Source organism: Rhinoderma darwinii, chromosome 1, assembly GCF_050947455.1.
Source record: "Rhinoderma darwinii isolate aRhiDar2 chromosome 1, aRhiDar2.hap1, whole genome shotgun sequence".
NCBI lineage: Eukaryota > Metazoa > Chordata > Amphibia > Anura > Rhinodermatidae > Rhinoderma > Rhinoderma darwinii.
In genome coordinates this window covers 280,947,677-280,971,968 of record NC_134687.1, presented here as the reverse complement: position 1 = coordinate 280,971,968, position 24,292 = coordinate 280,947,677, and the positions used below count along the sequence as shown (strand labels likewise).

Below are 24,292 nucleotides of genomic sequence, written 5' to 3'. Positions count from 1 at the left end.
CGGTTTATTATTATTTTCTCTTACGGCGTTCACCGCGCGGGATAAATAACGACATTGTTTTGTAGTTCAGGACGTTACGGACGCGGCGATACCAATTATGTATAGTTTATTTGTTTATTTATATATTTTTATTAATAATAAAGAACTGATAAGGGAAAAAGGGGGACTTTTACTTTTATTACTTTTAAATCTTTTATTTTCTTATTTTTACACACCTTTTTTTTACTTTTTCACACTTTTTTTACTTTGTCCCACTAGGGGACATGAGGGCAGGAGGCTCTGATCGCTATTCTAATACACTGCACTACATACGTAGTGCAGTGTATTAGAGCTGTCAGCTGTTCGCTTACAGCAAGCATAGTGGGTCCTGATTTTGTCGGGACCCACTAGGCTTCCGTCGATGGCGTAGCCAGAGTCCATTGTTAGGATTCTGGTTGCCATAGTAGCCATCACGGCCCGCTATCGTGTAGCAGGCCGGCGATGGCAGCTTAACCCCTAAGAAGCCGCGATCGCTATTGAACGCGGCTTCTAAGGGGTTAATCGGCGGGGACCACCGCGATCGGTCCCTGCACACTAAGCTGTGATAGCCTGCTGTCAGAAACAGCAGTTATCACAGCTCAAGCACGCGCCGGGATTAAATGGCGCCGTGTTTACTCAGGTCAGTACTATTACTGACCTGAGCGCGAACGATGTACTTAGCGCGACGTAATAGTACTGACCTGAGCGCGAAGGGGTTAATGTTCAAAATTCCTCCTACACAGGGTACATTTACATAAATAAATGCAAATACAGAAGGTACAACAGACCCAGACTGAGTAATGTTGAAAAGTATCTAGACCCGCGTTTGCCTAAAGAAACTAGTGTCCTTAGAAAAATGACATAGTGTCCATATGAGTCCAGCAAATGCACTTACCCATGTTTTGAGGAGAATCGTGTGACCCAGAGTATAGAAGTGCGCCCCACGTATAGAAGTGCGTATTCTTTATATGTCTGGGCTGTGGGGTTGGGTGGCAAGACATAAGCCTTTTTCTAACAAAGAAAAACATCCAAGTCCGGCTATGTTTTGCAAAGACCTACATCAAGTCTCCCAAAAGCATGTGGGAAAATGTGTTATGGTCTGTTGAGACCAAGGTTGATCTTTTTGGCCATAATTGCAAAAAGTATGTTTAGCGCAAAGCCAACACTGCACATCACCAGAAGAACACCATACCCACAATGTAGCACGGAGGAGGCAGCATTATGCTTTGAGGCTGTTTTTCAGCACCTGGAACTGGGGCTTTAGTCAAGGTTGAGGGAATTATGAACAGTTCCAAATATCAGGCAATATTGGCACAAAACCCCCAGGCCTCTGATAAAAAGCTGAAGAGGACTTTAACCTTTCAGCACGACAACGACCGAAAGCATACCTCCAAATCAACAAAAGAATGGCTTCACCAGAAGATCAAAGTTTTGGAATGGCCAAGCCAAAGTCCAAACCTGAATCCCGTTGGAAATCTGTGGGGTGACCTGAAGAGGGCTGTACACAGGAGATGCCCTCACAATCTGACAGATTTGGAGTGCTTTTGCAAAGAAGAGTGGGCAATAATTGCCAAGTCAAGATGTGCCATGCTGATAGACTTCTACCCAAAAAGACTGAATGCGATGCGGTCAAAAAAGTCAAAGGGTAATTCAACAAAGTATTAGTTTAGGGGTGTGCATATTTATGTAACCATATGATTTTTGTTCCTTATTTTAATTTTTCCACCCAAAAAGATTCCAGTTTGTTTTTCAATACAATTATACAGATTATAGTTGACATTAAAAGGTGGGAAAAGTTCTGAAATGATTCATCTTGCACTGATTTTGTAACATGACATAAACCTGGCATTTTAGCAGGGGTGTGTAGACTTTTTATATCCACTGTAAATATGGTTGGATACAGTCAAAGAAGTCAGTGTCATACACGACTTTTCAGGGCAATCGGTTAAATTTCGATTCTCAACTAATTTAGTCGCAACGAATCAAATCTGACGGCTAGTTTGTTAAAATCGCATCCGAAATGAATTTCGGGAAATTCGCTCATTTCGTCTGGGTTGTCTATAAAACTGGTGTTTTTATGCATTCTTTTACAATATTTTACAGTTTAAGGCCTTATTCACACATACGTGTCAGTTTTGCGCGCGCAAAAGGTCCATGTGGCATCAGCATATGGTGCGTGGCTGCGTGATTTTCGCATTTTCTTTTATTTTACTACTGTAGCGCGCGGCACCCGGAAGTGCTTCCGTGTGCCGTGCGCGATTTGCACGCACCCATTGACTTCAATGGGTGCGTGCTGCGCGATACACGGGCAAGTATAGGACATGTCGTGAGTTTTACGCAGCGCACATACGTGTATCACGGACGTATAACACGTTCGTGTGAATAAGGTCTAAAGGTGTCGTCCCAGATTAGAGAATTATCACCTATCCAAAGGATAGGTGATAATTGTCTGATTGCTGCTGCCCTCACCGCTAGGACCCAAACTGAACCCCCAGATAATCCTTACTGTACCCCCTATAGTGAGGGGGAGCTTGAATGGAGTGGCGATCGAGCATTTATCCGCCACGGTTTCCGTCATTCCCATAGACTTTGAATGGAGCGGTAGAGCGCATTCTCGACTGCTGCTCCATTCAATGTCCTCCTAACTACAGTCGGACAGTGAGAAGGAACAGGGGGGTTTGGGACCACCCATTCTCGTGATCAGTGGGGGTCCCAGGGGTAGAGCAGCCAGTGATAAGACCATTATGACCTACCCTGTGGATAGGAGATAATGGTAGTTTTGGGAATACCCCTTTAAGTCTACTTAAAAAGGTAAGTCACTTCCTAAATACTTTAATTTACTTATTCTGTACCACTTTTAACGATATGATGATTTATTGGCTGTAGATTCAGAATTCTGCAGAAAGCAGTGCTTTGTGGGAGCTTAGATGACAGTAAAATTTTGAACAAGTATTAAGAGCAGATATGTATATGATTGGAGAACACATGATATAACTTTAAATCGATACAAGAACAGTAACGCAAAGTATTTTCAAAGATACTCAACTTTTTATTTGCATTTCAACTGTGCAATTTTGTAAAAAGGTGGAGCAGTTTTCCATTGCCATGCAGTAAAAGAAAATCTTACCAAGTGCGTAAATCTTTCCTTGGTGTAGAGCCAGGCCATGTGCACTCCTTTTGTGTTTCATTGGTGCCACAGACTCCCAGTAATCGTGGTCTATGTTGTATCGTTCTACAGTGTTTAGCTGATTATTGCCATCATATCCTCCAACAGTATACATATAATTGTCCAGACATACAACTCCTGCCATAGGAAAAAAAAATTACCATTATTAATCAATGGTCAGCATAAACATGGATATGATAAATCAAATTCTTACTCTCTGTGTGAGATCATTTTCTACGGTGCTTGGCACTCCTATATTAACCGTTTACCCCTTCCCTCTTTGGCCACTTTTGACCTTCCTGACAGAGCCTCATTTTTCAAATCTGACATGTTTCACTTTATGTGGTAATAACTTCGGAATGTTTTTACCTATCCAAGCGATTCGGAGACGGTTTTCTCGTGACACATTGGACTTTATGTTACTGGCAAAGTGAGCTCGATACATTCAGTATTTAATTGTGAAGAACACAAAAATTGTGCGAAAAATTGTGAAAATTTGCATTTTTCTATATTTAAATGTATCTGCTTGTAAGACTGGCAGTTATACCACACAAAATAGTTGCTAATTAACATTCCCAAATGTCTAGTTTAGATTCTTCAAAAAATGATGCCATTCTTTTATTTTTCTAGGAAGTTACAAGGCTTAGAACATTAGCAGCAATTTCTCACATTTTCAAGAAAATGTCAAATGGCTATTTTTTCAGGGACCAGTGCAGTTGTGAAGTGGCTTTGAGGGCCTTATGTATTAGAAATCCCCAATAAGTCACCCCATTTTAAACATTTCATCCCTCAAAGTATTCAAAACAGCATTAAGAAAGTTTCTTAACCCTTTAGACGTTTCACAGGAGTTGAAAAAAAACAAAAAAGGTAGAGGTGAAATTTTTATATTTTTTTTGCAGAAATTAATTTTTAATAAAAAAAAATTGTAGAACAGAAAGTTTTACCAGAAAAATGCAACTCAATATTTATTGTCCAGGTTCTGCAGATTTAGGAAATATCCCACATGTGGCCAGAGCGTGCTTATAGACTGAAGCACCGGCCTCAGAAGCAAAGGAGCATCCAGAGGATTTTGGGGCCTTCTTTTTATTAGAATATATTTTAGGCACCATGTCAGGTTTGAAGGACTCTTGTGGTGCCAAAAGAGTGGAAATCCCCCAAAAGTGACCCCATTTGGGAAGCTACACCCCTAAAGGAAATTATCTAGGGGTATAGTGAGCATTTTGCCCCCACAGGTTTATTGCAGAAATTATTGGAAGTAGGCCGTAAAAATTAAAATCTACAGTTTTTCAAAGAAAATGTAGGTTTAGCAATTTTTTTTCTCATTTCCACAAGGACTAAAGGGGGAAACGCACTGCAAAATTGGTAAAGAAATCTCTCCCGAGTAAAACAATACCCCACATGTAGTTATAATTGGCTGTTTGTACACACGGCAGGGCTTAGAAGGGAAAGAGAGCCATTTGGCTTTTGGAGTTCAAATTCAGCAGGAATGGTTTGCGGAGACCATGTAGCATTTGCAAAGCCCCTGAGGGGACAAAACAATGAAAACGGCCAAAATGTGACTCCATTTGGGAAACTACACCCCTTGAGGAATTCATATAGGGGTTTAGTGAGCATTTTGATCCCACAGGTTTTTTTTAATCGAATTAATTAGAATTGGGCAGTGAAAATAAAAACATTCCCTTTTCTTCAATAAGACGTAGCTTTAGCTCAAATTTTTTCATTTTCTCAAAAAATAAAGGAAAAAAAGAACCAACATTTGTAAAGCAATTTCTCCCGAGTACGGCAATACCCCATATGTGGTCATAAACTGGTGTTTGGGCACACAGTAGGGCTCAGAAGGGAAGGAGCGCCATTTGGCTTTTGTAGTACAGATTTTGGTGGATTGGTTTCTGGGCGCTATGTCGCATTTGCAAAGCTCCTGAGGGACCGAAACAGTGGAAACCCCCCAGCAGTGACCACATTTTGGAAACTACACCCCTCAAGGTATTCACCTAGGGGTGTACTGAGCATATTAACCCCACAGATGTTTTGCATAAATTAGTGTGCACTCGATGTTGCAGAGTGAAAATGGGATTTTTTTCCATAGATATGCCAATATGTGGTGCCCAGCTTGTGCCACCATAACAAGACAGCTCTCATTATTATGCTGTGTTTCCTGGTTTTAGAAAAACCCTACATGTGGCCTTAATCTTTTGCCTGGACATTTGACAGGGCTCAGGAGTGAAAGAGTACCATGTAAAATTGAGGCCTAATTTGGTGATTTACAAAGTATTGGTTCACAATTGCAGAGGCTCTGATATGAAATAATGAAATAAACCTCTAAGAAGTGACCCTATTTTGGAAACTGCACCCCTTAAGGCTTTTATTAAGGTGCGTAGTGAGCATTTTCACCCCACAGGTCTTCTCTATAAATGATTGCGCTGCGGATGGTGGAAAGTAAAAATTAAAAGTTTTCCCTAGATATGCGATTTCAGTGGCAAATATGATGTGCCCAGCTTATGCCACTGGAGACACACACCCCAAAAATTGTTAAAAGGGTTCTCCCAGGTATGGCGATGCCATATATGTGGAAGTAAACTGCTGTTTGGGCATGCTGTAGGGTTCAGAGGGGAGGGAGCACCATTTGGCTTTTGGAACGTGGATTTGCTTGGTAGTAGTTTTGTTTGAGTATTGCTGGTGTTTCCGTTTATAATGTGGGGGCATATGTAAGCTGGGCAGAGTACATCAGGGGCATAGTCAGGTGGTATAATAATTGGGTTAAAAAAAACAAAACTGTAAAATAATCCAAAGATGTGTGTTACGCTATGAAGCAATCCTTTCTGCACAGGCCAGTGTCACACTGATAAATGGTGCCTTTACTTATTCCCCTTTTGGTCCACACTCCGCACCTTTGCAGTTTGGGGAATTTTGCTGCGAAGTGTTGTGCTAGTATAATAGCTTCCAGCAGATATGTTTGGGCCCTACCCTTCCTTTACGTTTTTTTTTACGCCGTTCAGATGGTTTATTTTTTTTTAAATAATAATGGACTTGATAAGGGAAAAGGGTGATAGTGTTTTATTACTTGAAACTTTTATTATATGTTTTAAAACTATTTTTTACACTTTTTTTTCCAAGTCCCACTAGGGGACTTGAAGGTCCAACTGTCTGTTTTTTTTTTTTTCTAATACATTGCACTACCCTATGTAGTGCAATGTACTAGATCTGTCAGCCATTCACTGACAGCAAGCCGATTAGGCTTCGACTCCCGGTGGGGCCTAATCAGCTTTCGTAATGGCAGAGCAGGAGGTCATTGTTAGGTTTCCTGTTGCCATAGCAGCATCGGCAGTCCTGATTGCATGGCAGGGCTGGCGATCTGCTAGCAACCTCTAAGAGCTAGCTCCGGTTCCTGCCTTTGCAGGTGGATGTCAGCTGTAACATACAGCTGACATCCACCGCTGATGATGCCGGCTCAGCTCCTGAACCGGCGCCATCTTGCAGTCGGCTACGGAAGCCTTTTAGGCCCCGCCATGTATCAATCTTTATCTTGACTCTAAAAACTTGTTGCGTGACAATCACACAACAAAAGCCATTAAAAAAAGTCAAGTTAAAGTAAAGCTTTTTTTTTTCTTAAAAAAAAACAAAACATAAATGGTATCACCGCAATCGTAACAACCAGTAAATAAAAGGTAACACATTCTTTCAACCACACTGTGAACGTTAAAAAAATAAATTACACAAAAAACAGTGGCAAGATTGCTTTTTTTTTCCATTCCTCACCCAAATATAAAATAAAAATCAATAATTTATGTTTACCCCAAAATGGTTCTAGTAAAAAATATGATGCAAAAACAAGCCAACATACGACGAAAAAAAAAAAAAAAAAAAAAAAAAAAAAAAAAAAGAGTTCTGGCTCTTGGAATGTGGTGACAAAATATTTTTTCCCCATGAAATCTGGTTATTGTGCAAAAGTAGTACAAACATAAAAAAAAAGCTTTACATGTTTTGTTTCGCCGTAACGCAGAGAAGTTAACACATTATTTATGCCTCGTGGTGGACTACGTCAATTTTAAACGCAAAAAACACTAATGAAATTGCTGGTTTTTCCATTCCCCCCAGAAAGTTACTAAAAGTTAATCATTAAGTTAGGCCTCGTTCACTGCGTTGGGGTCCCGTACTGACGTTCCGTCTGAGCTTTCCGTTAGAACGGGACCCTGAACAAACACAAACTGACACAGACGGAAACCAGAGGTTTACGTTTCCATCACCATTGATTTCAATGGTGACGGATCCGGTGCCCGTGGTTTCCGTTTGTCTCTGTTGTGCACCGGACCCGTCGTTTTGCCGGAAGCAATAGTGTAGTCAACTGACAGACACAAACGGAAACCATATGAGCACCGGATGAGCCAGCAAATGGCCAGCTTAAATTACAGATTTAAGTTGTGGTTAATTTGCTGTGAGGCACAATCTTACAATTGATGAGATGTACCAACCTGCCCCACTTCGAATAGTTTTCATTGATGCCACAGAATACCATCGGTCATTTTCAGGGTGATAACACTCTACAGAGTTAAGTCGGTTTTCTCCATCAAATCCACCAACTGCATACAAAAGTCCACGACATGAGGTTATTGCAGCTCCAATTCGTGCAACATGCATGGGAGTTACAAATGTCCATTGGTTGATTTCGGGATCATACCTAGGGTATTGAGCAGTGAGGATCAGAAAAAGGCCACAGTATAAATAAAACCACAAAACCTGCACGATCACAATCGCATTAACACTACTAATGAACTGGAAAAATGGTTCTCAGGAAAGCAGCGTGTGCACATTACTCAAAATGAGATGACAAAGTCAGATTTTTTTTAAATAAAACAAATAAAATTATCCAACTAAGGAATGATTGTGATAATTGTTTTTCAAGTCCTCACGTAAACCCAGAGTTCCTGACACGACAGGGCCTATATGATATTTTTCTGCAAATGTTTACAAAATGTATCTTTAATAGTGAGACACCTATACATAAAAATCAAACATTGTTTATTTCTAATATATACCTTTTCAAAACTGTGCCAACATTTTACACCAAATTACACAGAGCCATCATGCCATTTACCTTTCAACACTTTTGTGGTGTTCAGATCCAGATGAGCCTCCTATAGAAAAAATGGCGCCATCAACTACTGCTACTCCAACACGGTTTCTGGGAACATTCATTGATGCTTTTGGTGTCCACTTATTATTTAATGGATTAAAGCAAGCTAATGAATTTGAGTCTGTATTGTCTGTTGAGGAATGATTCCTTCCACCCACAGTATAGATCAAACCACTGACGATACAAGCTCCAAGACCACTTCTTGGTTCTAGCATGTCGGCAAGCTTAATCCATTCCCCAGTCTGTGGGTTATAGGCGTCCATAGAATTTAATGAGGTATGAAGGTAGCCACCAGCAACATAGATTAGTTGGTTGCCCCGTACTTTTGTTGGTGGCAGAGGCTTGTGTAATGACATTTCTTGGAAAATCTTGGAAAGATACATCCTACATGAATTTTCCTTATTCAAAATGGGACATTGCTTTAACTGAACAGCCAGGAACTTGGGTGGTAGAGCATAGAGATGAACAGCATTTAGCAAGACATTAAAATACTGGGCTCTGTTGTTCAAATCCCACTGCATCCATCTTACACAGGAATTGTACACCTCTGTCTCACAGAGGACATTCAGGCTTTCTTGACTGACCAAGTCTAACAGTTCACAATGAGAAAGATTTAAAAACTCCTCCTCCTTTGTAACCTAAAATGAAATGATACAAAAATTATATTGCAAATAAAAAAACAACATTTTGTTGTCATGGTATATAAAGTCGCTTATATTAAAGGGGTTATGTGGGGAGCGAAAAGTATTAGCAGTGTACTTACTGCAGTATAAGTACAGTTGCTAATATACATTCCGGTCCCCCGGTCTTCGTCATGTGACCGGCCCCACTACTCTATGTACAAGCAGTAGCAGTAGTTACTGTTTGTACATAGATTACAGTGGGGCCTAGTTACTGCTTGTACATAGATTACGAAGTTGCCTGTCACTTGACGAAGAATCGTGTCATCATGGAGGAAGACTGTGCAACTAGACTTCCGGTCCCCCGCCAGAGCTATAAAAATCTATTAAGATCCCATAATCAGCACGATGGGGGACCACAATTTATATTAGCGAGTGTACTCACATACTGCATTGAGTACGCTGCTAATACTTTTCGCTCCCCACCTAACGCCTTTAATGTTAATTGTTAACAAATTAATACCCATTGGGCCCCACAGCAATAGTTAAGATTTAACATCTGAAAATACCAGTGTAGAATATTGTGGTAGAGTTAAAATGCAGAGATAACATTTTAACAACTACTGCAGTCTTCCCACACCTTCAAAAAGAACGGGAATGAACCAAATAAGCTTGAACTTGAGAAACGTGTTATTACCAAGGTGGCACATGTAGCAGGGGCTAGAAGGGCCACCATCCCTACAGCAACACGTAGGTACTTCAGAGGTGAAATGCAGAGAACTGCGTGGCCAAGAAAGGGAGGAAGGAAACAACATAAATACACAGAGCAAGGACAAGCTAGGTTTGTCCTTAAGGCAAAAGTTTTAGAATGTGCAAAGAATGACCATGATGATCAGAACCTTTTTTTACGCTCTACTGATGATGGTTACTGCACAATCGGGGCACCTCCCAAGTTTGGCTTTGAAACCCAAACGTTACTTGTTAATCCGCTGATGTCGAATTACTATTTAGATGGAATACAGTGAAAGGCTTTTTCCGAGGCTATAATACATTAATAGGAAAAATAAACTGTGATCCAGCGCTTGTGCATAAATAAAAGGAATCGAGGTTCCAATTTTATTGTATATCAAAATTAAAAATTATAAATCAAAGTACAAAAGGGTGTATCACATTTATATTTCGCCTAAGCGTTTCAGACACCTGCAGTGTCCTTCATCACGCCTACGCGTTTCAGACACGTGCAGTGTCCTTCATCATGCCATGATGGGCACTGCACGTGTCTGAAACGCGTAGGCAAAATATAAATGCGATACACCCTTTTGTACTTTGATTTATAGTTTTTAATTTTGATATACAATAAAATTGGAACCTCGATTCCTTTTATTTATGCACAAGCGCTGGATCAGTTTCTTTTTCCTGCTATTTGACCACTGGCCTTGCGAAGACCCGAGCGCTATCCGGACAGAAGTCTACAGACGGTGAGCTGGAGGATTCCCCCACCCCCTTCCCTATATAGTTCTTTGTTTATAATACATTAATATCAGATTAGTTGGGGATAGGACTCTAGTCACCCAACCTATCAGCTGAAGGAGTCATTGCAATCCAGCGATCATCGCATCCCTTCACTGTTTACAAGAAACAGTGCGGTACATTTGGTTGTGGCTGTGCCCTGTAGAGGCCTTTTTTCTTCCTATTACAGGTGTGAAAAGTGTTCACCCCGATTGGATTTTTACTGGCATCTAGTTTTGTGAGATTTTTGGTCTCTTCAGTTTATGTGAATATGTAAACATACCGTATGTGCATGCACACATGGGCATAAGTGGTTTGTATGAACTCTGTACATTCTGAACTTTTATTTTTAGGAGGTGCTGTGCATCTCATGCTCTGCTTGGTTCGTTTAGCACCAATCATGACATTTTATGCATTTTTTACAAAATGTTAAGCTTTGATGCAAAATTGCATGAAGGCGTCCATGGGCGTAAAGTGCTATGTAAAATTGTTTACAATGTGTAAAATATGAGTACAGTGTTTTAACGTAAAATCTGAATTATAAAGTAGAAAAATTATTTGTGTATGTCAAGTGTGAAAATTCTCGCAATAGTGAAAGAGTTAATAAATAAAGAGGATAAGCTTTATGGCTATTGACATCATTTTTTTTTTTTCTAACATCCTTCATTGTTTATTTAGGGATAAAAATCTGTCCTGGTCATGTGATCGTTTCACATGTTCATGACTTGTTACAGGTACTGTACAAAGATTAGCGCTCTGTCTTGCAACGAGCCCTGCATCTGTGTGACCATCGCATGACCAAGATAGATTTCAATCCCTGGCAGTAATCACAAAGAAGGATCCCTACACAGACAGCACACAAAGATCTTGAAAATCATAAGGATTTGATACACAAAGTATATTAGAAAATTGTATAACTTAATCATACAATGAATAATTGTAATTTGCTGAAACCGTAATACCCCTTTTATTGCACAGAACTTCCTAAAAATGTGTTCCTAAAGATTTTAGGAAATAGGAAAATCTTCCTTTCCTTTAAAGCAACTTTAAAATCCTAACAATAATAATGTATAACGCAGATTTTCTACCAAGACAAAAAAACAAACAGTTACCTCACTGAAGTGCATGTTGATGTATTCTCTTCCTTCTTTATGTAACTCTGTGCATCCTATTTGCTCTGCAAAGTTGGAGATTCCAATGACATTGCTGGGCTCCAGTTGTTTTACGAGAAAGTCACTGCAAGCCTTTGCCACGTCTTCCATCTGGTATCTCATTGCAGCTAAGAGCACATGCAAGACACACTTTTCTCCAACCGTTATCCTTGATGTATATGCAAATTCTATTAGTCTCTGCATTACTATGGGACATATGTCCTTGATGGTGACTTCTTTGGCATGGCACTCACGGAAGTTATTGGTGAACATAGCCCTGAAAAAGGAGCTGCAAGATGCAAGCACAATCTTATGTACAGGGAAGTGTTCTTCTTGCCCATTATAAATAACTTTTAGAAGGACGTCACATAGATGGTTATTCCTTCGAAGCTCATCCATCTTTTCGAAAGCTTTAGAAGAATGGTTTTCAATGGTGTAATCGAGGTAGCCATGCCCTTTCATAGAAGGGACTGCGATAGTTGTAGAGTGCTTAAGACTGGCTTTCTTCTTCCTTGAACATAACATCCTCAGGCTTGCCGCTCACTTAGAAAACATCTACAATATGAAATTGTTTCATGCTGATGGCATCTTAACTTTGAAAATTACAAACCGACATGAGTCGGTTCACTTTAGTGCAAAAGTAAGAGAATTATTTATTACAAATCCTGACAAATGAAAAGTCCAGTTTCCTTGTTAAAATATGTGTGGTCAGAAACTGATGTGATCAAATCATGGCAGATAATTATTGACTCTTCAAGCAGTTGTCCATAAACAAATGTGTCCAGTAAATGATACCTTGAAAGTGCTAAAAAAAAAAGAGAAAGTAAAAAATGTCATTTACTAATGCTGACCTCTACGCAAGTATTTCTTATTTACTGCATCATTATATGTGATCTTAGGTTTCAACCACATGGATTAGACCCCATCCTGTGAGATCATGTGAAGGATTTATGGCTTTGTAAATGAGCCTTATATATAAGAGTTAAGAATGGAATTATATCCCGCCCTGTGAGATCATGAAAGCCTTTACCAAAGTAGACTTTGGCAAAGACTTTCATGATCTCAAAATTGGCCCCTGCTCCATTAGTTCCCGTCTGAAATCGGCAGCTTACTGCCACAGCACCAGCTAAAAAAGGAGTCGGGTGACCCCCATTCTCAAGAGCTGGGACCTGCATCTATCAGACATTTATGGCATATCCCCAGCATGTGTCAAAAATGTCTAAGGCCCCATGCACACTAACGTATTTTTGCGGCCGAAATTCACCCGCAAATCTGGGCAACCATGAAAAACAAATAAATATATAAATAGTATAACGGTTTCTATCATACATTTTGTGTACATACGTTCCATTCCTGGTTTTGGCTGAAAAAAATACAGCAGCAAAATACTGACCAAACCTGCCCTGTGTTAAAAGTGGCCTAAGGGCTCATGCACATTGTAGATCTGTTTGCACCTGTATGGCAGTGTACAGAGGCTGTATGACTCCCTAGTATGGAGCCGCACGGACTCTGTGAGCTCTTGTACAGGCTCTGTTGAGATATTCTCTCCTAGAATTATGCACAGTGTCTGATGAAACATGCCACGATTTGTTTTATCAGTTACGTACAGTAAGGGCATATATACTTGTATTGGCGCCACATAAGGTTTTCACAAGGTAATGAAGTGAACTAGGTAATTGATCCTGTAATTGACAATGCCCATACTTACCCTCTGATGTCCTGCAGACCGGATTTTCCAGAACTAAATCGGATACGGAATACCAATTAGAGAAAATTTCGAAAAATTGGAATTTTTCTAAATTTAAATATATCTGCTTGTAAGACAGATAGTTATACCACACAAAAAGGTTACTAGTTCACATTTCCCATATGTCTACTTTATGTTGGCATTGTTTTTTTAAACGTCTTTTGATATTTTTTTTAGGACGTTACAAGGCTTATAAGTTTAAGAGTAATTTCTCACATTTTCAAGACAAGTTCCAAAACCGATTTATTTAAAAAAAAACAGTTCATTCCCAGGTCATCATGGGAATTAAAGCAAAGTGGAGGTAAAATTTACAAATTTCATTTTTTTTTTGCAGAAATTCAATTTCAATCCGCAAAGATACCATTTTAGAAACTTCACTCCCTAAGGAATTAATCTAGTGGTGTAGTAAGTATTTTAACCCCACAGTTTTTTTTTTGCTGAATTTCTTGGCATTAGGCCATAAAAATGAAAATCAACATTTTTGTTTTTTTACATAAATGAAATTCTACTTCTTTTTCTGCAAAACATTTTCACAAGGAATAAAGGAGAAAAAGCACCCCAATATTTGTAAATCAATTCCTCCCGAGTCAATACCTCATATGTGGACACATCGCAGGGTTCTGAAGGGAATAAGCACCATTTGGCTTTTGAAGCTCAAATTTTGCTAGAATGTTTTTTGTGTGCCATGTCACATTTACAAAGCCCCGAGGGACCAAAACAGTGGAGACCCCTCAAAAGTGACTCCATTAGGGAAACTACACCCCTAAAGAAATCTAGCTAGGAGCATAGGGAGCATTTAGACCCCACAGCTTTTTTGCACAATGTATTCGAATTAGGCAGTGAAAATGAAAAAAATAAATAAAAATCACTACAATTTATATATTTTTTTATTTCAAAAGGGATAATAGAGAAAAAGCATCCCAACATTTGTAAAGCAATTTCTCCTGAGTACTGCAATACCCGACATGTGGTCATAAACTGCTGTTTGGACACACGGCAGGGCTCAGAATGACAGGAGGGATCATTGGTATGAAGATTTTGCTGGATTGATTTTTTTGGTGCCATGTCGCATTTTCAGAACCCCTGAGGTACCAGTACAGTAGAAACCCCTGAGCAGTGACTCCATTTTGGAAACTACACCCCTTTGGGCATTTATCTAGGGGTGAAGTAACCATTTGTTGTGCCCAGCTTGTGCCACTGAAGACAAATACCTCAAACTGTTAGCGGGTTATACCGGGTATTGGAATGACATATGTGGGCACTTACTGCTGTTTGGGCAGACCGTAGCCCTCAGAAGGCATGGAGCGCAATTTGGCTTTTGGAGCTCAGATTTTGATTGGTAGTTCTGTTTGGGGGTTTGACTGGTATTTCAGTTTATAATGTGGGGGCATCTGCAAGCTCTGTGGAGTATATCAGAGTGCAAGAAGGTGGTATAATAATGGGGCAAAAAAAATATATCAATTCATAGATGTGTGGCCAGTGTCGCACTAATAAATGGTGCCCAAACGTATCCCCTTTTTTAACTCACTCTGCACTTTTTGTGTCGCTGTACTCGGAGAGCGATAACTTTTATATTTTTTCGCCAACGGGCTTATTTTTTGAGGGACAATCTGTAGTTTTTATTTTTTTAAAAAAGCAGTTCTGTAATTGTTATTTTTTTACGGCATTTACAGTACACTATAAATGACATTTACTTTATTCTGTGGGTCGATACGATTGGAGTGATACCAAATGTATACAGTGAAATCTGTTATTTTTTGTGTTGCCATATTCTAAAAGCCATAACTTGATTTTTTCATTAATAAAAGCTGTGGGACTGCTTGTTTTATGCAGGAAGATATGTATTTTATTTTTATGTTTATTTTATTGGTACCATGGATACAAGAAACTTTTTAATCACTTTTTTTCCCAATTTTTGGGAGGTGAAGTGACCAAAAAATAGTGATTCTGGTATAGGTTTTTTTACGACTTTCACCGCACGGGGTGAACAACATAATATTTTTATAGTTTATGCCGCTACAAACGCGGCGATACCAGTTACGTATGGTTTCTTTATTTTTTTCTAATAATAAAGGACTTTTAAGACAAAAAGGGCAATTTTTACCTGAAACTTATGTATTTTTGTACAACTTTTTTTTTTACTTTTTACTAGGGGACATGAAGGTCCAGCTGTTTGATTGCTGTCATAATACACTGCAATGCTTATATATTGCAGTGTATTATACTTGTCAGTTTAACTCTCTAACCGCCTTCCGTAGATGGCAGACCCAGAGGCAATTGTTAAGCCTCCGGTTGCTATAGTATTCATTAGCACCCCACGATCGCGTGGCGGGGGGCGCCGATAGTTTTCTAACCCCTTAGATGCCGTGTACACTATTGACCGCGATCGGTCCCCGGGGAATGAGCTGTGAGAACTGCTGCACAAGAAAGAAAATATCACAGCTCTTAAATGTGTCAGGGGGGAAATGGCGCTGTCACAGTGCTGACGTACTATTACCGAGCCGAGTACTAACGATGCACTCAGCTCGACGTATTAGTACTGAGCGGAGCAGGAAGGGGAGAAACTCAGATGTTTGGGACAGTCACAGAAATCTGTCGTAACAAATCTGCTGTGTAGGCAGGAATCACACATGCAGCTTTTATGAGACACCAAAGGACCTTACCAATATTTACTACAACAAATTGCTATCATATACATTGTTGATACAAAGTCGAAAATCTTATTTTATATGCTCTTTCCCTCCCAGTTTTGTGGATTGTAAATTGCCAAAACTAGGCATACCAATGAAACAAGTCCACAATGGCTGTACTAAGCCTACACTTGCTAAACCTCAAAAACTCTCCAAACAACATTTCCGTGTTCTGAGGACCTGTGCACCAAGAAACTAAATAAAAAAAAGTGTCCATACACATAATAATCGTTAATTGTAAAATGGAAATTTGTCGTAATAGATTGAGGACTTGCTTTCATTTATACAATCATAGTGTAATCAGCTATGGTGCAGCAATGCACAATGCCGTGTGAACAGGGAAAATCATTCCAATATCTGTAGATATTTTGCAATGTTTCCCGTGAAGAACCACCCCAGGTTTTTTTTTTTGCCCACCTCCTTGTTTTGAAATGTAATGTGGACATGTGTAGTGACTTACCTGGTGCTATATTTCACAGGTCCGTCGTGGGTTCACCTGATCTATACTCTGACAACCTAAATCCTACAGCTTCTACTGTATAAACCGGATGTCAGTCACTAATGCAAGTCTATGAGAATCACATTGAGGCTCTCATAGAAATGCATTGAGAGCCTGACATTTGGTCCTACAGCAGACACTTAGAATACAGGGAGACCGAATGAAGATCACATGACCCCATGGCGGCCCAGTGAAATACAGCACCAGGGAAGTCATTACACATGTCCACATTGAACTTCGTTACATTGGCAAAAGGAGGGTACAGTGTGCTTCTTTAAGGCTGGGCTCATACCATGTTTAAGGATTACATTCAGCGGGCCCACTTGAAACCCCCCAAAAATGTACCTCGTACAATTGCAACTGTATACCTTATACCGTTGCACATGTCTACCATCAACTAACCATAAAAAAAATATGTATTCCGAGCAATGTTTTTTTTTTGTATACAGTTCTATTCAATCAATTTAGTTGACCATGCTTTGCAATACAGTTTATGCAATGGTATCTCTAGGTATAACGTCCAAACTTATGTCAATAGAACAAACTTATGGCATATGTTTGGGTAATGAAAGTCTATACCCACTAGGGATGCACGATGCATCAAAACTTTGATACGGTTTTGATACCGTGCACCCTCAAAAGGTTCAATACCGTTATTTCATGTATTTCAATACTAAACAGTGCGGCCGCATAGCTTAGTACAGTAATACATGAATGTATAAGAGCAGGACTGCGGCTGTGTAATACAGCCATTGCCCCGCTTCTGAGAAGTGTGCACGCGGTCAGCATGATGTAATGCGGCCGGCGCTGCACCAATGAGCGGTGGCACTGAAGACAGAACATGGCAGGCGCACTGCAAAACACCCCCATGTTGTGCCTTCGGTGCCTGCCGCATCACCTCATGCTGCCCGCGCGCGCACTTATTGTTAGGAGCGGGGAAATGGCTGTATTACACAGCCGCAGCCCTGCTCTAACGGCGTAGATAAGAGAAACCTCTCATCTCCGCCACTATTCTCCTGAATGCTGCAATCAAAGCTGACTGCAGAATTCAGGGGAAAATTAGAAGGGGAGATGCCCTTTGAATCGAGTTACAGGGAATTTCTGTGACGCGATCGAGGGCGATATCATATATGGGCAGACAGCCCAGGGTCCATTGAAGGACCCCAGGGCTGTCTGACCAGGTTTCCTGTCAGGGCATGCTTAACTATGTCCTACCAACTGCCTGTGTACAATCAGTACACAGGCTAATGTACTGGCATATAGATATATACCGGTCCATTAAAGTTTAACAATGAAAAAAAGAAAATAAATAAAGTAATGTTAAATAAAAATAAAGCGTGCACGTGCACACACACACACACACACACACACACACACACACACACACACACACACACACACACACACACGTCTCGATTCATAAAATATACACATATTCGGTGTCATCACGACCGCAATAACACATTTATAACGTCAATCATGTTTACGCTGTTATAAAATAAAAAACTGCTTTCCTTCACTTATTATTGTGAGGCACGAGGTATTATGAATTTTGAACCTCCATGTGCCTCACATTATTAGTAATTAACCCCATCATGTACCTCATACAATAACCCAATGTTGTCCATTATGACTGAGGAACATGATGGGGTTAATTACTATTAATGTGCGGCACACGGAGGTTTAAAATTCATCACACCACGTGCCTCACATCAGAAAATGGAAGACCTTTTTTTTTAATTATTATTATTATTGTTGGAAAAAGTATCGTTTTGATATCGAGTGAAATCCAAATTCTGGTAGTGTGACATCCCTAAGGCTATGTTCACACAGAGTTTTTTTGCAGGCGGAATTTCTGCCTCCAAATTCCGTTTGGATGTTTCAGGCAGATTTTCCTCTCCCTGCACGCAGATTTTCGCGGCGTTTTTCACCAGCAGCCATTGAAATCAATGGGAGACATATTCGGGCCATTTTTGACAAGTTTCTTTGGCGCGGTTTCCGCGTCAATAAACTCGTCAAAAAACTCTGTGTGAACTTCGCCTAATACCCACATTAGAGGTATATGTCAGGAAATTTTCCTGGCGTATACGTCGAACATTCATTCAAAATGTGGTGTGAACCTAGCCTCAATGTCCAATAGTGCAAAACATTAAGGCCTCATTTACACGGGCGTAACATACGCGCGTGCGACGCGCATGCTTTTCACGCGTGTCGTACGCACCTATATTACTCTATGGGGCAGTGCAGACGATGCGTGAATTTTGCGCAGCGCAAGTGTGTTGCGTAAAACTCACGACATGTTCTATAATCGTGCGTTTTTCGCGCATCACGCACCCATTGAAGTCAATGGGTGCGTGAAAACCACGCATGCCGCACGGAAGCACTTCCGTGCGAACTACGTGATTCGCGCAAGAGCTGTCAAACTGAATGTAAACAGAAAAGCACCACGTGCTTTTCTGTTTACAAACATCCGAACGGAGTGTCTTAGACATGAGCGAACCGAACTTTACCGGGTTCGGCCGAACTCGTTTTGACCGAACCCGGCAGGAAACAGTCACTGTGCAGGGTGCTGAAAGAGTTAAACTGGTTCAGCACCCTGGACAGTGACTTCCGATTCCAATATACGTGAACGTGTAAAAAAAAAAAAAAAAAAGTTCTGACTGACTCCCGGCTTCTTCCTCCAGTCTGACCTCCCGGGATGACAATTCAGTCCAAGTGACAGCTGCAGCCAATCACAAGCCAAGCACAGGCTGCAGCGGTCACATGGACTGCTGCGTCATCCAGGGAGGTGGGGCCAGATGTCAAGAGAGGCGCGTCACCAAGGACGCGTCACCAAGGACGCGTCACCAAGGCAACGGCCGGGAAGTTCTCGGTAAGTACGAACCTCTTTTTTTTTAAACAGGTTGCTCGCTCGTCCAGGTAAGCAGTAACTTTGCGTACCTAGACATGCAGTTACGTCCGCACTTTAAAAGTTAATCGCCGTGCATCGCTGTAATATAGCAGCGGTTAAATGCTGCCACGGCCTGCCCTTGTCTGCAGGCACCAATTAGAGTGGTTCCTTGTCCAATTGGTTAAACCGTACAGACTAACCAATCAGAGCTCAGAAGTGCAGGAAAAGTCGACGACAGGCTCTGATCTCCTCTGTTTGAGTATGTGAATTGATCAGAGCCTGTATCATTGTCCTGCTACCCGAAGCGCTAAAGAACCCCAATTAACCCCTTGATCACAGTTCCCCCACTCTGATCACTCCCCTACCTCTCCCATTGTATAAGGAAGATTTATTGTTTTTGTTTTTTCATAAATCATAAAACACTAAAAAAAAAAGTAGATAGTCAGTGATTTAGTCAGTGTTAGGCTTTATTCACACTAACGTGTTTAACATCCGGGATACGCACGGACCTATGTTAGTCAATGGGGCCGTTCAGACATTCCGTGATTTTGACGCAGCGTGTGTCCGCTGGGTAAAACTCACGACATGTCCTATACTTGGGCGTTTTTCGCGCATCACGCACCCATTGAAGTCAATGGGTGCGTGAAAATCTCGCGCAGCACATGGAGCACTTCCGTGTGTCGCGCGTGATTCGCGCAACAGTAGATAAAGAAATGAAGGAAAAAATAAAAGCACTTCCTTCCTTTCTTTTTCTAAACATCAAAACCGCGTGTCATAAGGATGGCATATGCGTGAAAATCACGCACCATTCACTGATGACACACGGAACTGCAACACGTGCAAAACGCTGGTTCGTGTGAAGAAGGCCTTAGTCAGTGTCAATTTAGTTAGTGTCAGCGTCAGACAGGTCGTTAGTGTCAGCCAGCGTCAGACCGTCTGTCAGTCAGTCAGTGTCAGTAAATCACCATCAATTAAGTGTCAGTCTCAGTCAGTTAGCATCAGTTATTATGTGATTGTCAATCAGTCAACGTCAGGTATTCATTGTCGTTGCCGAAGAAAACCAGTTTTTTTCAAATGTACGTCCTGGCTAGAGGTTACTTTGTGCACCAGGATGTACAGTTACGGAGTCGTTCCCGGTGCACACTGTCTGGGACAGTGTGCACCGGGAGGTCACACTGTCACAGGTTCCCGACAGCTGACACTCCACTGTTGCCGGCCAGTGGTCAATCGCCACTGATTTAGGCAATTATCCTGTTAAATGCGGCGATCGATTGCCGCATTTAAGGGGTTTGTAGCAAATCGGCGATCGCGGGGGGTGCCGATGGTTGGCATTACAACAGGAGGGCAGACGATGGCCTGGTCTGCCATGTACGGAAGCCTATGAGGTGTCCTATCAGAATCACTGTCAGTGTCAGGCCTCATTCACACGAGCTTATCCGATTCCCGCGCGTGAATCGGGCCCTTGTGTGTTGTGTTATGCATCAGTGTGCTTTGCGAGGGGCATGCGTTATTCACGCACATCTTTTTTTTTTTAATTATTATTATTTTCAACTGAATTGATGGGCAAATCACGCACCCCACACGCATGTGCATACGTGTGCGGTGCGTGGTTTTCACTCACCCATTGACTTTAATGGGCGCGTAAGTGCGTGGTAATGCACCAATATAGGACATGCAGTGAGTTACACGCAGCGAACTCTCGCATGTGTGAGTGGCTCTATTGAAACGAATGGGTCCATGTGCTGTGCGTTGTTTCAACGCACAGCACGCGGACGTGATTCACGCTCGTCTGAATGGGGCCTCACACTGACAGTTATAATATATTACACTACGTAGGTAGTGTTATGTATTATAGAAGCGATCAGTACTGCAGGTCTTCAAGTCTCCTAGTGGGTCAAATGTTGCAAAAAAGAGTAAAAATAAAAAAGTTATATATATGTTAAAAAAAACTTTTTTTTTTCCCTAACATAAGTAAGTCTTTTATTATAGGAAAAAAATTAAACCGTTAAAAAAAGTACACATATTTGGTATCACCGCGTTTGTAACAACCCAAACTATAAATCTAGAATGTTCGTTTTCCCGCACGATAAACTTCACTAAAAAAACGCACGTACCTCAAAATGGTACTAATGAAAACTACAGATTGGTACACAACAAATAAGCCCTAACACAGCTCCGGTGGAGAAAAAAAATAAAATAAAACAAGTTATGGCTCTCAGAATATGGCGACACAAAATGTGCAGTGTTCCAAAAGCGGATAAGATTGGGCACACTGGCCACACATCTATGGATAATTATTTACCCCATTATTGCCCGCTCAACATTTTATGAGGTATTTGTCTTCAGTGGCACAAACTGGGCACAACATATTGTGCACTAAATTGGCATATCAGTGGAAAATTGCAATTTTCACCATCCGCTGCACATCAACCCCTTTGCGCACCATGATGTAATAGCACATCGTTGTGCAGGGGGTGATGTATGGAGCGGGCTCACGTGTATTACAGCTGACACACGGAACCAACGGACAGGAAGAGCGATCGCGCTGTTAGAAGCCTGTAAAAATGACAATATACTGCAATACATTAGTCTCTACATTAGTCCCTAGGGGGTCTAATAAAGTGTGTTAAAAGTTAAATAAAGTTATTAGTAATGAATTTTTTTTTATAAATATTAAAAGTTCAAAAACAAAATGTAATGTAACAAATAAACAAAATTAGTATCGCTGCGTCCTTAAGTCTGAACTATTACAATATACCTTTATTTAACTCGCATGGTGAACGCTGTAAAAATGTAATAATTTAAAAACGCCCAAATCACTGTTTTTGGTCACATTAACTCTCATAAAAAACTAATAAAAAGTTCAAAAAAGTTGTATGTACCAAAAAACTGTACCAATAAAAACTACAGCTCGTCCCACAAACAACAAGCCCCCACACCGCTCAATCGACCAAAAAAATTTAGTTAAAAAGTTAAGGGTATGTTTCATACGATTAACCAAAAACGTCTGAAAATACAGAGCGGTTTTCAAGGGAAAACAGCTCCTGATTTTCATGCAATTTTTAAAGCACTCACGATTTTCACTGCGTTTATCACGGACGTTTTTGGAGCTGTTTTTCTATAGTCTATGAAAAACGGCTTCAAGAAGTGACGTGCACTTCTGTTTCGCAGACTTTTTTTAATTCTGAAAACGTTTGAAAAACGGCCGCAGAAAAAAAAAAGACCCGTTGGAAGAGAACGCCGTTTTTCCCATTGAAATCAATGGGCAGATGCTTGGAGGCGTTCTGCTTCTGATTCTTCGGACGTTTACGGCCCAAAAAACGTGCGAAAATAAGCTGAATTAACATACTCTTATAGCTCTCAGAATGTGGTGAAACAAAACAATTTTTTTTAACAAATAGATTTTTCTTTGTAAAAGTAGTCAAATATAAATAAAAACCTATATAAATTTGGTGTCACCGTAATCTTATTGAGCCGCAGAATAAAGTTAAGTTGTTGTTTTTACTACACGGTGAAATCCGTAAAAACGAAACCCAAAACACAATGCCGCCAAAGAATTTTCAGTTTTTCATTTCCCAGTACATTATACGGTACTTTATTTAAATGGTGTTAAAAGAAGCTACAACTCCTCCCGCAAAAATGTAGCACTCACACCACCCTATTGATGGAAAAATAAAGAAAAGTTATGGCTCTTGGAAAAAGAAAAAAAATGTCTCAGTCCTGAAAGGGTTAATTAATTCCTAATTTAAAAAAAAAAAACAAACACACCTGTGGGGTCAAAATGCTCACTACACCCCTTAAAATTTCCTAAGGGGTGTAGTTTTCAAAATAGGGGTCACTACTTGGGGGTTTGTTTTACTATTGGACTTCAGAGTCCTGCAATTGTTGGCCAATGCTGTGAAAATCACCAAAATAGACCTCAAATGCGCATGGTGCTCTTCATTTCTGAGCCCTGTAATATGTCCAGGCAAATGACAAATGCCTTGAGGGGTGTAGTTTCCAAAATGGGGTCATTTCTTGGGGTCTTCCACTGTACTCTGGTACCTTAGGCATTTTGCAGATGCGACATGATACCCAAAAAAACAATCCAGCAAAATCTGCATGTGAAATAGCGCTCCTGCCTTTCTGAGGCCTGCCTGGTGTCCAAAGAGCAGTTTATGACCACACGTGTATTGCCTTTTTCTCTTTCTCCTTTATTCATTGTAAAAAGGTCTACGTTTTTTTTCAGTGTCTAAGTCGATATTCATTTTCACAGACTAATTCCAATAAATTTTGCAAAAAATCTTGTAGGGTAAAAATGCTAACTATACCCCTAGAAAAATTCCTTGAGGTCCTTGAGGGGTGTAGTTTCCAAAATGGGGTCACTTTTGGGGGTTTCCACGGTTTTGGTCACTCCGGGGCGTTGCAAACGCGACATGGCACCTCAAACCATTCCAGCCAAATCTGCTCCAAAATCCAAATGGTGCTCCTTCCCTTCTAAACCCTGTCATGTGTCCAAACAACAGTTTATTACCACATATGGGGTATTGCCGTAATCGGGAGAAATTACTTTACAAATGTTGGGTTGCTTTTTCTCTTTTATTCCTTGTAAAAATGTTGTTCAGAAAAAAAGTAGATTTTCATTTTCACAGATTATTTCCAAGAAATGTAGCAAAAAACCTGTGGGGTGAAATGGCTAACTATACCCCTAGATAAATTTCTTGAGGAGTATAGTTTCCAAAATGGGGTCAGTTTTGGGGGATTTCAACTGTTTTGGCACCTCAAGACCTCTTCAAACCTGACATGGTGACTAAAATATATTCGGAAAAAAAAAAAAGGAAGAGGAGGCCCCAAAATCTACTAGGTGCTCCTTTGCTTCTGAGGATTGTGTC

General features: G+C 40.5%; 1 protein-coding gene across 4 annotated transcripts in view; it reads right to left on the bottom strand.

Annotated features, from left to right (window-relative positions):
* Positions 1-24,292, bottom strand: part of LOC142761264 (kelch-like ECH-associated protein 1A) — an 81,434-nt gene that overhangs the window by 24,857 nt on the left and 32,285 nt on the right. For all 4 annotated transcript variants that reach the window (XM_075864449.1, XM_075864463.1, XM_075864470.1 and 1 more), the window contains 4 exons: positions 11,557-12,400; positions 8,277-8,953; positions 7,654-7,859; positions 3,146-3,322 (listed from right to left, as the gene is read on the bottom strand). In XM_075864449.1, the coding sequence (XP_075720564.1) occupies positions 3,146-3,322; positions 7,654-7,859; positions 8,277-8,953; positions 11,557-12,120 (1,624 nt within the window). In that variant the 5' untranslated portion in view covers positions 12,121-12,400. The remainder of the gene's footprint in view (positions 1-3,145; positions 3,323-7,653; positions 7,860-8,276; positions 8,954-11,556; positions 12,401-24,292) is intronic.